At 49.0% G+C, this 12688-nt stretch overlaps 1 protein-coding gene across 4 annotated transcripts in view; it reads right to left on the bottom strand.

The window, feature by feature from the left end:
- Positions 1 to 12688, bottom strand: part of RGS3 (regulator of G protein signaling 3) — a 140999-nt gene that overhangs the window by 103472 nt on the left and 24839 nt on the right. For all 4 annotated transcript variants that reach the window (XM_029201403.1, XM_029201412.1, XM_029201404.1 and 1 more), the window contains 4 exons: positions 9553 to 9603; positions 6833 to 6891; positions 5686 to 5780; positions 4643 to 4711 (listed from right to left, as the gene is read on the bottom strand). In XM_029201403.1, the coding sequence (XP_029057236.1) occupies positions 4643 to 4711; positions 5686 to 5780; positions 6833 to 6891; positions 9553 to 9603 (274 nt within the window). The remainder of the gene's footprint in view (positions 1 to 4642; positions 4712 to 5685; positions 5781 to 6832; positions 6892 to 9552; positions 9604 to 12688) is intronic.

Here is a 12688-nt window from a genome sequence, read left to right as displayed (position 1 = left end):
ATGGCACTGCACTTGGCACTGAGGTTTTTTATAAAATAGTTTAAAGGAAAGAGCACAGAGTACCCAGGATAGTGTGCGACACACAGCAAGCAGCCTCTCCATATACGTAATTACTATTAGCATAAAAGATTACGTTTTTCAAACACATGCTGTGTGTGTTTTGGGGGTTTTTTAACTTGGTGCATAACATTACAATTCTCTCTAAGATTGTTCTCTGACCACAAGTTCTGAAAACACTATGATTGACACTAGAAGCTTCAGTTTGGCTTCTACCATATCATCAAACAAAACTTTTAAGTAGTTCAGTTCCATAATCAGTGATATTAAGGAGTTACTGCTAATTTTTAAATGTGATAACGGCATTGTGGTTGTTTTCTTAAGCCATCTTTTAGAGATTTATATAGCTGAGATGAGATGATGTCTGGGATTTGCTTTAAAATAATCCACTGGAGGAGGGGAAAGTGGGTGAGGGCATAAATGAAATAAAATTGGCCATATATTGATAATTGATGAAGCTGGGCTATGAGTATGTGAGGGTTTATTACATACTATTTTCTAACTTTGCATATGTTTGAAAATGTCTATAATTTCTTAAAAACTCACAGAACCTGCAAGCCAAAAGAAATCTTTGAGACCACTGCATTTTACAGGTGAAGAAAATGAAGCCCAGAGCAGGGAAGGGACCTATCCACAGTCTCATAGCAAGTTGGAGCTAAGCCAAAGTCTACTGCTCTGAGGCCTGGTTCTCCTCAGCTCCCACCAAGAGCTGAAACCACCGTGTGAGCTGAAATCCGCCAGCACCCCCAGAACTTCCTTGTAGATCATCTTGCTTCTCTAATACAAATTTACAGCCATAACTGGAAGGATCAAGACAATTCATGAAACAGATGCTCCCTTTTCATTTCCTAACTGACGGGACACTTCCCTGCAGTCCAGTAGTTAAGACTGTGCTCCCAATGCAGGGGGCAGGGGTTCGATCCCCGGTCAGAGAACTAGATCCCGCACGGCGCAACTAAAGCCCGCATGCTGCAACTAAAAGAGCCCACATGCCACAACTAAAAGAGCCTGCGTGCCGCAACTAAAGATCCCTCATCCTGCAACGAAGAGCCCACAAGTGACAACAAAGATTCCGTGTGCCACAGCTAAGACCCAGCGCAGCCTAAATAAATAAATAATTTTTTAAAAACAATGTAACTGCCACATATTCAGCTGGATGATTTATATAAAACTACATTATAAATGCTATGAGAGGTAGCCTGAGGCCTGAGGCACAAGTGTACTGACAGAAAGGGTGTGGCTTTGGAGCCCTTTATCACCTGGGTGAGCTGGTCAAGTGTACTATAATGTGGTTTGGCACCAGGCTACCTGGATTTGCATCTTGTTTTCACCACGTGCTGGCTGTGTTACCTTGGGCAAGTTACTTAACCTCTCTGTGCCTGTAAAAGAGAGACATCAATAATGCCTACTTTATATAGTGTTGTGAGGATTAAATTAGAAAATGCATGGAATATGCTTAATGTCCACACACTTAGTGGACATTAAGTGATTAATAAATATGAGGTATTATATAACCTTGGGCAAGTTCCTTAGCCTTCGTAAATCTGTTTTCTCTTCTCTGAAGAGACAGACAGTAATAATTCCTACCTCTCAGGGTCGCTGTGAGGATTAAATGAGATAATGTATGCAAAGTGCTTGGCACAGAGAAGAGTTCATAAATGTTTGTTTCCTTCCTTCTGTAATTGTCCTTCATGTTGTGAGGTTGCATGTCCGTCCTTCGGAGAAGCACAATTTGATCTGAGAGTGTTCAGCACAGAGTACCCAGGACAGTGTGCAACACACAGCAAGCGCCCTGTCTGTCTCCTCCAGCTCAGAGGCCTTCTCATTCAGGGATGGATCAATACTATGCTTCCCACCTGCTGAGCCGGTCACTGCGGTGCTGGCACCTTGGGCAGGGCCATCTGTTGGGAAAGCAGGTCTGCCTGAGCCTGCTCTGTCCCTCTTGAGCTTCGGGTTGGGACTGTGACCACGAGTTTGCCTGTGTTTTGTTTAATAAGGAATCTCACTTTCCCAAAATAGGCAACAAGCAGAGACACTGCCTCTATCACGCTGCCTCACTGGGCGCTGACTCACTTTCCCTGGCCTCACTTTCTTTTCCAAAAACCGCCAAGTGCACTGCTGCCCCTTCTCCAGCAGGCTCCGCCTGGCTCACTGTGCTCTCGCAGGAGAGTGGTCACAGCAGAGGGAGCGGTGACTCCCAATTTGGTGTCTGCCTCCGTCCAGAAGGCTCGCCAGGCGTCCTTCTGTCTCTCCGCCATTCCTCCTCTGTCTCCTTCAGGGCTTTCCCTTCCTGTGCCCATCCCTTCAAGGCTGGATTCTGACCCTTCGTCCTTGGCACCTACTGTCTTCCTGGGTGGTCTCACCTGCTCAAAATTTCACCCACCACCTTGGCGGGCACGGCTCCCACACCTCCACAGACCTCTCTCTCCCCTGAGCTCCAGGTCAGCAAAGGCAACCTTCCTACACAGCTCTCAGCTGGCTGCCCTCCAGGCACCTCCATCTCACTATATCCACAGTTGCTCCCCCTTCCCCTCCGGTACACTCTGGCTTAGCTGAAGACGTCACCAGCTACCCAGGAGTTATCCTTGACTTCTCCCACTGCTCTCACAGCCAGATCACCGCTAAGTACTATTGGTTTAAGCTCCTAAAAATATCCTGGGTCTGTTTCCCTCCTCTCTATCCCTACATCATCTCTCTCACAGAGTCACCACAAGAATCTCCCAGCTCCTCCCCAACCTCCAAAAGACCTACCAGAGTGATAGATCTAGAATACACACCTGTCACTCCCCTGCTCAACACCCTTCAGTATCTCCCCATCACCAGATTCCCAAACACCAAGCTGGCTGCATGAGATTCACCCTGAGAGCTTGGGTAAGTGCAGATTCCTAGGCCCTGCCCGTGAAAATCTGGACTTAATCAATCTGATGTGTTACCTGGGAACCTATGTTCCTCACCAGCATCCCAGGTGATTCTGATGCATAGCCAGGACTGAGAACTACTGGCCCTTCTGAGAAAATTCACACTCCAAAGAAACCCTACAGAATGATCCGATGTGGTTCATGACAGCCTCTTCATCTTACCTCCAGTCAGTCCCTACTTTGTAATTGACCCTCCAGCAACACCAATGAGTTTGCAGATCCCTCTCCACTCCTGCCCTGCCCTCTGTACGCTACTGGTTGAGACTGAAGACTCTAGGGTCTAAATACCTGGGTTCCCATCTTGCCCCTACTGTTCCCTGGCCATGCGAACTTAGGCGAGTAACTCCCTTCCTTAGCTTCAGTTTCCTTTTCTGAAAACTTAAGACAAAAACACACTTCCCTTAGAGTTGCCTTAAGAACTAAATGAGATAATGCACTGTTAAACCCTGGCTTGTGGTCAACACCCAGTAAACGATTGCTCTTGTTTACGATATCAGTAAACGATAAAGTATCAGTAAATGATACTCTGTTGAAAGACAAATCTTTCATTATGAAAGCTGAGGAAGGCTCAATTTTAAAAGCATACTATCAAATTTAGGGTACCAAAAAGCACTGAGCCCAGAAATATTTTCTGGGTCTAAGCTGGTGAGTTGAGCTGATTTTCATTCACCTAGGCCCTTTTCCGGTCACCATTCTGTTCTACGATTATTGGACAAATGTTACTGGCCACAGAGTCTCCCAGATTCCTCGGGCTGCACCAGCTGAATGAGGCCCTGCTGCTCACAGCAGGCCATGCAGTCAAGTGCTCTCACCCACTTCCATTCCCTTCCCTTAGCAGCTGATTCTCACCCTCACCACCCAGCACTCTTCCCTTGCTCTGTACTGGCCGCCATTACTAACGACTACATCCGCCTCCTGCGTCCTGGGCTGCCTGAAACCTGTTAGGTTTCTCCTACACAAAACTCTGCACCTCCTAAACTGGCCTCCTCATGGCAGCCTGAGCCCCCCGCACGTATTCCTGCCTCTTTGCCTTTGCTCGTGCTGCGCTCCTGCCTGCAATGCCCTTTCCAGACTACTCTCCTTGTCTTATTCTTGAGCTCTGCCCCAAGTTCAAAGTCCCACTTTTTGCAATGAAGCCTTCCTCGATCGCCTCAGCCCATGATGAACTCTCCTTCCCGCACTTACTGTCCTATTACTCATTTTGTTCCTTTATTCCTTCAGCCAATAATCACCAAACATCTACGTGCTAGGCACTGGGTACAGTGGTGACTAAGAGAGAAATGGACCCATTTTTTCATGCAGCTTCTGCTCCTGTGGAACTGAGCCTATGCGTATTGTGACTGTAATTTGCCTCCATGCAGAGCCTGGTGTCCTCTTCTGAAAGTAGGTGCCTTGAGAGCAGAAGCCACATGTAGGCTGGTTGGCATCCCAGTGGCCAACACAGCGTCTTGTTGATACCAAGGGCTCAGCAAATGCACATTGGTAACATGATCCTTGGCATCGCCTGGAGTGACGGGGACTCAGGGCAGCGGCAGCCTCTCAAACTTAGCCACCACCATTCATTTATCCAACAAGCACTAACTGAGCCCCTTCTGTATGCTGGCTACCTGGCTGCCACCCATGAGCCCAGAGCAGGATCTCCCCTCCAGCTCAGCAGTTCCCCTCACCTGGAGTCACCTGCCCTGTTCCACACTGTGACCAGAAGGCGCTTCTGTTCGTCTTCCTCTTGGACAGGACTGCAAAGCAAACCAGACAGTCAGTGTGTTAGCAGGGCTGAGCTCCAGTCCAGACCCACGGAGTCCAGCATCATGGCAAATTATGGAAATAACCAGAACACCAACCATAGGAGCTGGTTAAATAAACTACAGCACAAATAGTGTGGGAGATGAGTATTTACATTCATGAAAGAGTTTACATTACATTGTTAGGGATGAAAAGGAGGTTACAACACAATACTATAGAACAATGCCATCTTTGGAAACACACAGCCACACAAATTCGAAGATCTGAAAAGAAATGCCACAGAACATATCAGTGAGTAGCAGGACTTGGAGTGTTTTCTCTCTTCTTCTTCTTGTTTGCCTATATTTTCTATTTTTCTACAATAAGCAAAATTAGCTTATGTAGTAAGGAAAATAACAAAACATGATTAGTTTTCACTAATAGGAAAATACAAAATGTCCATTACCTTCCCATTGGTCCCAGAGTTCAGGGATGAGGGGAAGAAATAATAACAATAACACCTGACACTCTGTGTTATACTGTCTCATTTACACCTCCGCTCTCTGAGGTTGGTACGTCATTAGCCCCATTTTACAAATAAGGAAGCCAAGACTCAGAGAGGTTAGCAAGTTGGGGACGGTCGGGAGGGGAGGCAAAACATCCCTCAGCTTGGAAAATTCCTTCTGCTAAAGGAGAAAGTTTGTCCCGAGGCACAGTGGGAAATTGCCTACTTTTTTCAGGGGCTGCCAGCCTCAGGCTGGACATTTTAGCTATGAGAACCAGCCACATGATACCGTATCACTGTGGACCTTGCTGCTGGGCCAGGTGCCAGGGAGGCAAGGACACAAGTAAATGAGAAAGCAAAGATATCCTTTAGAAGTCACTGTTTTTCTGCTTAGATCTGATTCTAGATTTGGCAAACAGAGCTGTTTCCAGATAAACACTCCTTCCCTCTGCTCTCGAGGGCCCAGCTGCTCCAGACTCTTACAGGAAGAAGTGCTCGTGGAAGACTGGGTCTCTGCAGTCTGGAATGGTCTGTGTCTTCTGACAGCGTCGTCGGTTATCTTCAGGGACCAAAGAAATCTTGAATTGGAGAAAAGTAAGGGTTAGCCGATCTCAGAGCCATGTAATCACCTAACCCCAGTGGCTGACTCTGCACATCCCAAGTGTTCTTCAAATCAGCTTCTGCAGCGGACAGAGTGGAGTCCTCAATCAAACGCCAGGAAAGAAAGAGGAGCCCTGGGCTGGAGGCACTGCAGTCAGATGCCAGGACAGGACCTCACAGGGGTGGTACCCAGGAGGCAGCACCAGGCCCAGGCAGAGATGGGGTGCAACTTGACCATCTCTGCTCTTCCTCCAAGCAGAGAGGTTCCCCCAAAGCACAAGGCCTCTTCACTTCTAAGTTCCCAGCTGCTGCTGAGTGCTCCCTTCCCAGGAGGCTCCAGGCCAGCCTCTGCCAAGGCCCCCCACCCACACTCTCGTCCTAGTGCCATGCATCCCCCGCCGCAGGTTCCCACCCCGCTGCTGACCTTGTCCCAGCCCACAGGGGCCTCTGAGCAGCCTGGCAGCTTCGGGAAGAAGGCAGAGCGGTGCACCAAAGCCTGCACCTGACATCCGGCTGCCACACTCTGGGAGGCGCCTGGCCTTTGGCTCCGGCTGGAAGTAGGCCCCCTGCCCCTATGGGGCCTCTGTCTTCACTGCAATGGCTCCTTTCAGACAGATCCTCCAGCCCTCAGAGACACTCCCTCTACCCCACCACCCAAACTGCCACGCTGCCTCTAGTTTTGGGGAAGGGAGGGGTGAAGATGTTGCTTTTCACCAGAGGGCTTGGGATTGCCTGTGGATTTCCGTCAACCACACGCTCACAGTGCTCACCTATGGGGTGATGTACAAGATCACCCATAAGATTCCAGAGCTTGCAGGAAGCCCTAGAGACCAAGCCGGGCTAAGGGAAGGGGGTCCATCTCAGCTCAGGGCCTCGTCACTAGGCTTAATAAACGCCTACTGACCAAATGATGTAACCGCAGCTGCCACCTCGAATGACCCGAGGCCCACAGGTGTGCTGGGACCTTGGAACTCAGTCCGGTGATGTGGTCCCTCACCACGCCCCACCCCACCTCCAGCTCATCATGTACCTTCACGTAGGAATCACAGCCACCAGGCTCCTTGCTCATCAGGCCTTTGCCTTCTATGACTAAACAGAGAATTAAAATGTTGGGGTGGGTGGGTGAGAAGGATCGTTACCAGGCTCTTAATCTACATACCAACCACTGATATTAACCCCTCTCTGGTCTAGCCCACTCCCACTATCTCCCACACTCAGGCAGCACCTTCACCGAGGCATTATAGGATGCTTTCAATTCCCTGACTCCCTGAAAGGGAATGTAAAGTTTATGGAGTCCAACCCCTCATTTAATGGCGAAGATGAGGCTATGAGGGGCATCCAAAGACAGTAAGAAACATGCCCAAAGTCACAGAGCAATGGGAGTGACAGAGCTTGGTTTAGATCCCTGTCTCTGGACTCCCAGTCCAGTGCTCCTTCCACCGCACAAGACTGCCTCCTGGGATGGAAGGGCCAAGTTGGAGGACATAGTCATGTGAGCCAGAGCAAGCTGCTTCACCAGGAGACTGAATCTGCCACTTTGCAATGGGCCCGTGATAATAATGGGCTGCTGATAGCAGCACCCACTTCGCGTGGCAGTTGTGCAGATTAAAAGAGATCATGTGTCTAAGGTGCGTAGTAGAGTGCCTGGCAAGGTAACTGCTCAAGAAAGGTTTGCTAAAGAAAACAAGAAAAAATAAAGGCAAGGGATTGGGGGGCTGGGGTGCGGGGTGCAGGTCTGGCCACGAAAGCAAGTGTGGCTTGTTTGCCTGAGGTCTGTAGGAAGCAGACAGTGGACCTAACAGGAGCTGAGCCTCTTTTCTATTTTCTTTTCGGTTCGGTTTTCATTGAGCCCTAGGGCTTGGCTCAGACGGAGCCCCTGTAGTCTGAGGCGTGAGGCCTGGGAAGCCAAAGGAGAGAGGGGAACAGGCTGAAAGTGATGAAGGGCCCAAGACTCAGGTGAAGCCAAAGCAAACTGTGCAGGACGAATGGACCGGGGGAGGTTAAGATGCACTTGGCAAAAACTGTTTGCACAGCTGGAGTCAGGCTCTGGCAGGCAAAGAACCCCCCTCTGCTGGTCCTTGGGAAGTTCACCTTGGGCCCCCCAAGGCCAAGGCTGGAGGACCCAGGCGCCTGCTGGTCTCCTCTGCCTGGTGTCCTAGCAACTGCTCCTGCGTGAGGCCTTCCTGTGGGCGTGGTTCTTGAGGGCGGGATCCAGGCCTGATGAAGCCCTTGGTCTGCCTGTCCCCGCCATGTTGTTGAGGCAGACATGGTCCCCACCCTCGCTACACTCGCCGTCTACTGAAGGAGACAGATCCTGGACACACCAGGGTGACACAGTGTAGTCAGGACTGTGATGAGGACACAGAGGAGGAAGCAACAAACTCAGCCCTGCAGGTGGGTCAGGGGGTGATTCCTGGAGGGGAAAAAATGAGCCAAAATGAGCCTTCCTTCCTGAGTCTTAATGAGATTAAGGCAGGCATATTTCTTACGAAATCAGAGGAAGGGAAACCTATTCTTCAAAAGGAGTTCAAACAGAAGGCAGGCTCAGACGCAAGGAACAGAGGGTGCGAAGGCAAGGGCATAAGCAAGCGTGATGCATTGGGGGGCGAGGAGGGCACAAAACCAGACAGAACGGGGGCAGAGGGTGCCTTGAACAGCAAGAGCCAGGGAGGCTGGAGAGACAGGCAGGGCCTGCTGGGCCAAACAGAAGAGCCGGCCACGAAAGAAGCCCAGTAACTATTTGTGTGCTGGATAGAAGGATAAACAAATGGATAAATGGCAGGTAAAGTATAAAATCCTCTGGGTGGCACATCAGACCTTCATGGCCCGGTCCCAGCTCACCCCTGCACCCACTCCTGTGCTGCTCCGCGGGCACGTTAGACAGTCCTCAAGGGCATCGTGCTCTCTCTGACCCCAGGCCTTCACACCTGCAGCTCCCCCGGCGTGAAGTGCCTGGCCCTCCTGCTCCCTTCTGCCTGGCTCAGGCTCAGTCCTCCTTCAGGATGGAGTGTGGGCATCGCCCCCTCTGCCAAGGCTTCCTACCATCCTATCAGCGCCACCCAGACAGAGGTAGGTGCTTCTCCTTGGTGTCCCCAGCCCCTGGCACAGGGCCAATGCTCAATCACTATTTTTGGAATTTATGGTTTTCTATCTTATTTAACAAATACTAATATAGGGTTTACCACATGCTGGGCGCTGTCCTAAGCACTTTACTAATATTGACTCCTTTAATCCTTGTCACATCCCATAAGATAGGTACTTTTATTGCCATCCAGCAGATGAGAAACTAAGCTTGCTTAAGGTCACGTGGCAAGAAAGTATGAGAGCCGGGATTCAGACATGAGCAGTCTGGTTCCAAAGGTGGCGACCTTAGCCGTGACACTGCCATCAATGAACGAATGAATGGATGAGAAAAAGAGAAAGAGAGAAGAAAGGAAGGAAGGAAGATGAGAGGAAGGACAGGGAAGCTCTTCTGTGGCCCCGCTCCACTAGGGCCAAGGAGGATGCTGAGGTGCCCAGGGAGAGCTCCAGCCTGCTGTGGACTCCACCTGCATCGGAGCAGGACCAGGGAAATGTCTCTAGGAGTCCCAAGTGAATACACACTTGTTTTCAACAGACACATAGCAGGACACTATAGAAAGGTGAAAAAGTAGCCTTGGCCATGGTAATACCTCCACCCGGCCCTGGCTCCACGCGGGAGGCCAAGTAGCCCAATCTTCCCCGGTGAGCCCGGCACACAGCCATACTCACTGTGGAGCAGGAGAACCCCGTCCTGGGCATCGATGGACAGCTTCAGCTGACCTGAGGAAACAACAAGAGAGACAGCTTCACCTCATTTCCTTGCCAGGTGAAAAATGGAGTGACGTTGACGGGAATGTGCTTGTGTTCCTGTGAAGCGATTCAAAGATTCATACAGTCTCTGGGTTGGAAGGGAGCTCAGAAGCCACCTAGTTAAGCCTCCTCACCACGTCAATACCTCCAGCGGTATTGATTTCCATCCTTACTCCCCCAGGTGATGGGGAGCTGACTACTTTACAAGGCAGCCCAGGTCAATGCTGGGGAGCTCTCACTGTTGGACAGCCAGAAAAGTTGTTGCATCCACATCTCAGTGAGGCTAGATTGGAGAGTTAAGGATCCTGGGTCTCAGTCAGAAGTCCATGCTGGGGGGTTGGCCAAAGCTTTCCAGCTGTGACAGACAGCTAGCTATGTTCTGGGAAGGCAATAACAATACAAGGACATACGATGAATGAGTTTGGGGAAAAGCAAAAGGAAAGAGATCAGCTGTGGGCAGAGAGATCCTTCGAAGTCAATGCTACTGCCCCCAGTCATTCCACAGAACCCTGACCTCCCTAAAGAAAAGCTAAGGAGGCTTCCTCTGACCTTGGCTTAGAGCCTTGCTACTCAAAGTGAGGTCCAAGAACCAGCAGCACAAGAAGCATGTGGAAGATAGTTAAAAATTCAGCATCTCAGCCCTGGCCCAGGCCTCCTAAATTCAGGGTTACAGTTTAACAATATCCCCAGGAAGTTGCATGCACATTAAAGGTTGAGGAGCCCTAGATCAGAGCACACTGAAGAGTCTCTGAACATGTTTCTAAGCTTGGAGATGGCCCTCTTAAGCAAAACACAAAAAAGCAGAGGCCACAGGGAAAAGATAGATAAATCTGACTCCATAAGACTTTTTAAATGTCTGTTACAATTAAATATATCATAAACAAAGTTATGAGACAACACAATAGAAAAACAAGCAAAGGATATTGAATTGGAAATTCAGCGATGAGAAAATGGCCCATAAACATGCAAAAAGATGCTCAACTTCATGGAGATCTGAGACATGCAAATTAACAATAAAATACCACCTTCCCCCAATCTGATTGGCAGATAATCTAAAAGACGATAATGTCAAATGTTGGTAAAGATGCAGGAAAACAGATACCCTCATACCCCGTTGGAGGAAGTGTAAATGGAGGGTAATTTCTGACAGTATCTATTAACTATAAATGTCCTTATCATTCAACCTAGCAATTATACTTCCAGGTAACTATGATAGACAAAAACTCAAGTGTGCACAAAGGCTGGCACCACAGCATGGGAAAAAATTGGAAACACCTGAAAAATCCATCCGTATGAAAATGGTTAAATGAACGAACTATAGCTGTGTTGTGGGATACTATGGGCTGATATAAACAATGGGGGAGCAGTATAAGTCCTGGAATAGGAACATTATTGAGACATGTTTTTAAGTGGAACAAGCAAATTGCAGAACAATACACATGGTATATATTTCTGTGTGTGTGTGTGCGTGTGTGTGTTCTGAAAGGATGTCAAATTAAAACCAGTGATCACCTCTAGGGAAGAGACTGAATTGGAGGGAGGGAAGTCAAGAGGAATCTCAATCTATCACTATTGTAGTTGTTGTAACAGTACAAATATATCCATGACCTATAGTACTTTTATAATTAAAAATAAACTAAAGAGGAAACACACAGACATAGAGAACAGACTTCTGGTTGCCAAGGGGGAGCAGGGGTAGGGGAGGGAAGGAATGGGAGTTTGGGATTAGCAGAGGCAAACGATTATATATAGGATGGATAAACAACAAGGTCCTACTGTATAGCACAGGGAACTATATTCAACATCCTGTGACAAACCATAATGCAAAAATATGAAAAAATATATACAGGAGAAATTAACACAACACTGTAAATCAACTATATTTCAACAAAACTTAAAAAAAATAAAGAGGAAACAAATAAAGAAGGAAAGAGGGGGACTTCCCTGGTGGCACAGTGGTTAAGAATCCACCTGCCGATGCAGGGGACACGGGTGGGAGCCCTGGTCTGGGAAGATTCCACATGCTGCGGAGCAAGCCCATGCACCACAACTATTGAGCCTGCGCTCTAGAGCCCACGAGCCACAACTACTGAGCCCACGTGCCACAACTACTGAAGCCCGCGCACCTAGAGCCGGTGCTCCACAACAAGAGAAGCCACTGCAATGAGAAGCCCACGTACTGCAATGAAGAGTAGTCCCCGCTCACCGCAACCAGAGAAAGCTCACGTGCAGCAACGAAGACCCAACACGGCCAAAAATAAATAAATAAATGTATAAAAAAAACGCAAAAAGCAGAACATCAGGTCATCCTCACAGACACCCAGTGGCTCTCCAGCATGGATAGAGGACAGCTAGGACCACACTCCTCCTCCTCAATGACACGTGGAAAAATCTTCTCTCCATCCAATAGACTCCTAGAACTTCAAGAAACCACTGAACTGGATCTACCCAGTGGACACAGGGGAAGGGCAGGGCTTCCCAGCCTGCAGCAAACCAGCACATCATCCAGAAAGCCCTGCATCTGCTCCATCCATGACAACGCTGTCTAGAAGTTATCTGCCTCTGCTTGATCACCTCCAGTGATGGGGAGCTCGCTTCCCACAATGAGAGCCCTGTCCCTTTTGAGATAGATCTGATTGTTCCGTGCTTCATCTTTATTGAGCCAAAAGTGATCTCTCAGTACCTTTCATTGACTGGACCTCACTCTGCAGTCTCTGGGCTCTCTCCTTTACACCAAAGTCTGAAGTCCCTCCAGCATTCCTCATGGCACAGTTAGACACCCCTCGTCATCCCAACTGTTCATCTCTGGACATGCCCCATGAAACTGGACTGGCGGTTGGGGCTCACGCTTAGTTGCTGGCTGGCAGAAGGGCAGGCATAGCACGGAAAGGAGGGAAACTCCACGCCTCATAGCCCTACAGCAGTCCACCAACCACTATGATCTTGCCCCTCATACTTTGGGGTGTTTAATCTACAGTCCCAAGCAATTCAGGCTGCAGCAAACCCTGGTCCAGCTCTTCACCCATCAGAAATCCCTGCCGCTCTCCTGCCCAGG

Source organism: Monodon monoceros, unplaced genomic scaffold (assembly GCF_005190385.1).
Source record: "Monodon monoceros isolate NGI ecotype Baffin Bay Population unplaced genomic scaffold, NGI_Narwhal_1 Super_Scaffold_5, whole genome shotgun sequence".
Lineage (NCBI taxonomy): Eukaryota > Metazoa > Chordata > Mammalia > Artiodactyla > Monodontidae > Monodon > Monodon monoceros.
Note: the sequence above shows the minus strand (reverse complement) of the source record. Positions and strands in the feature narration are given on the sequence as shown.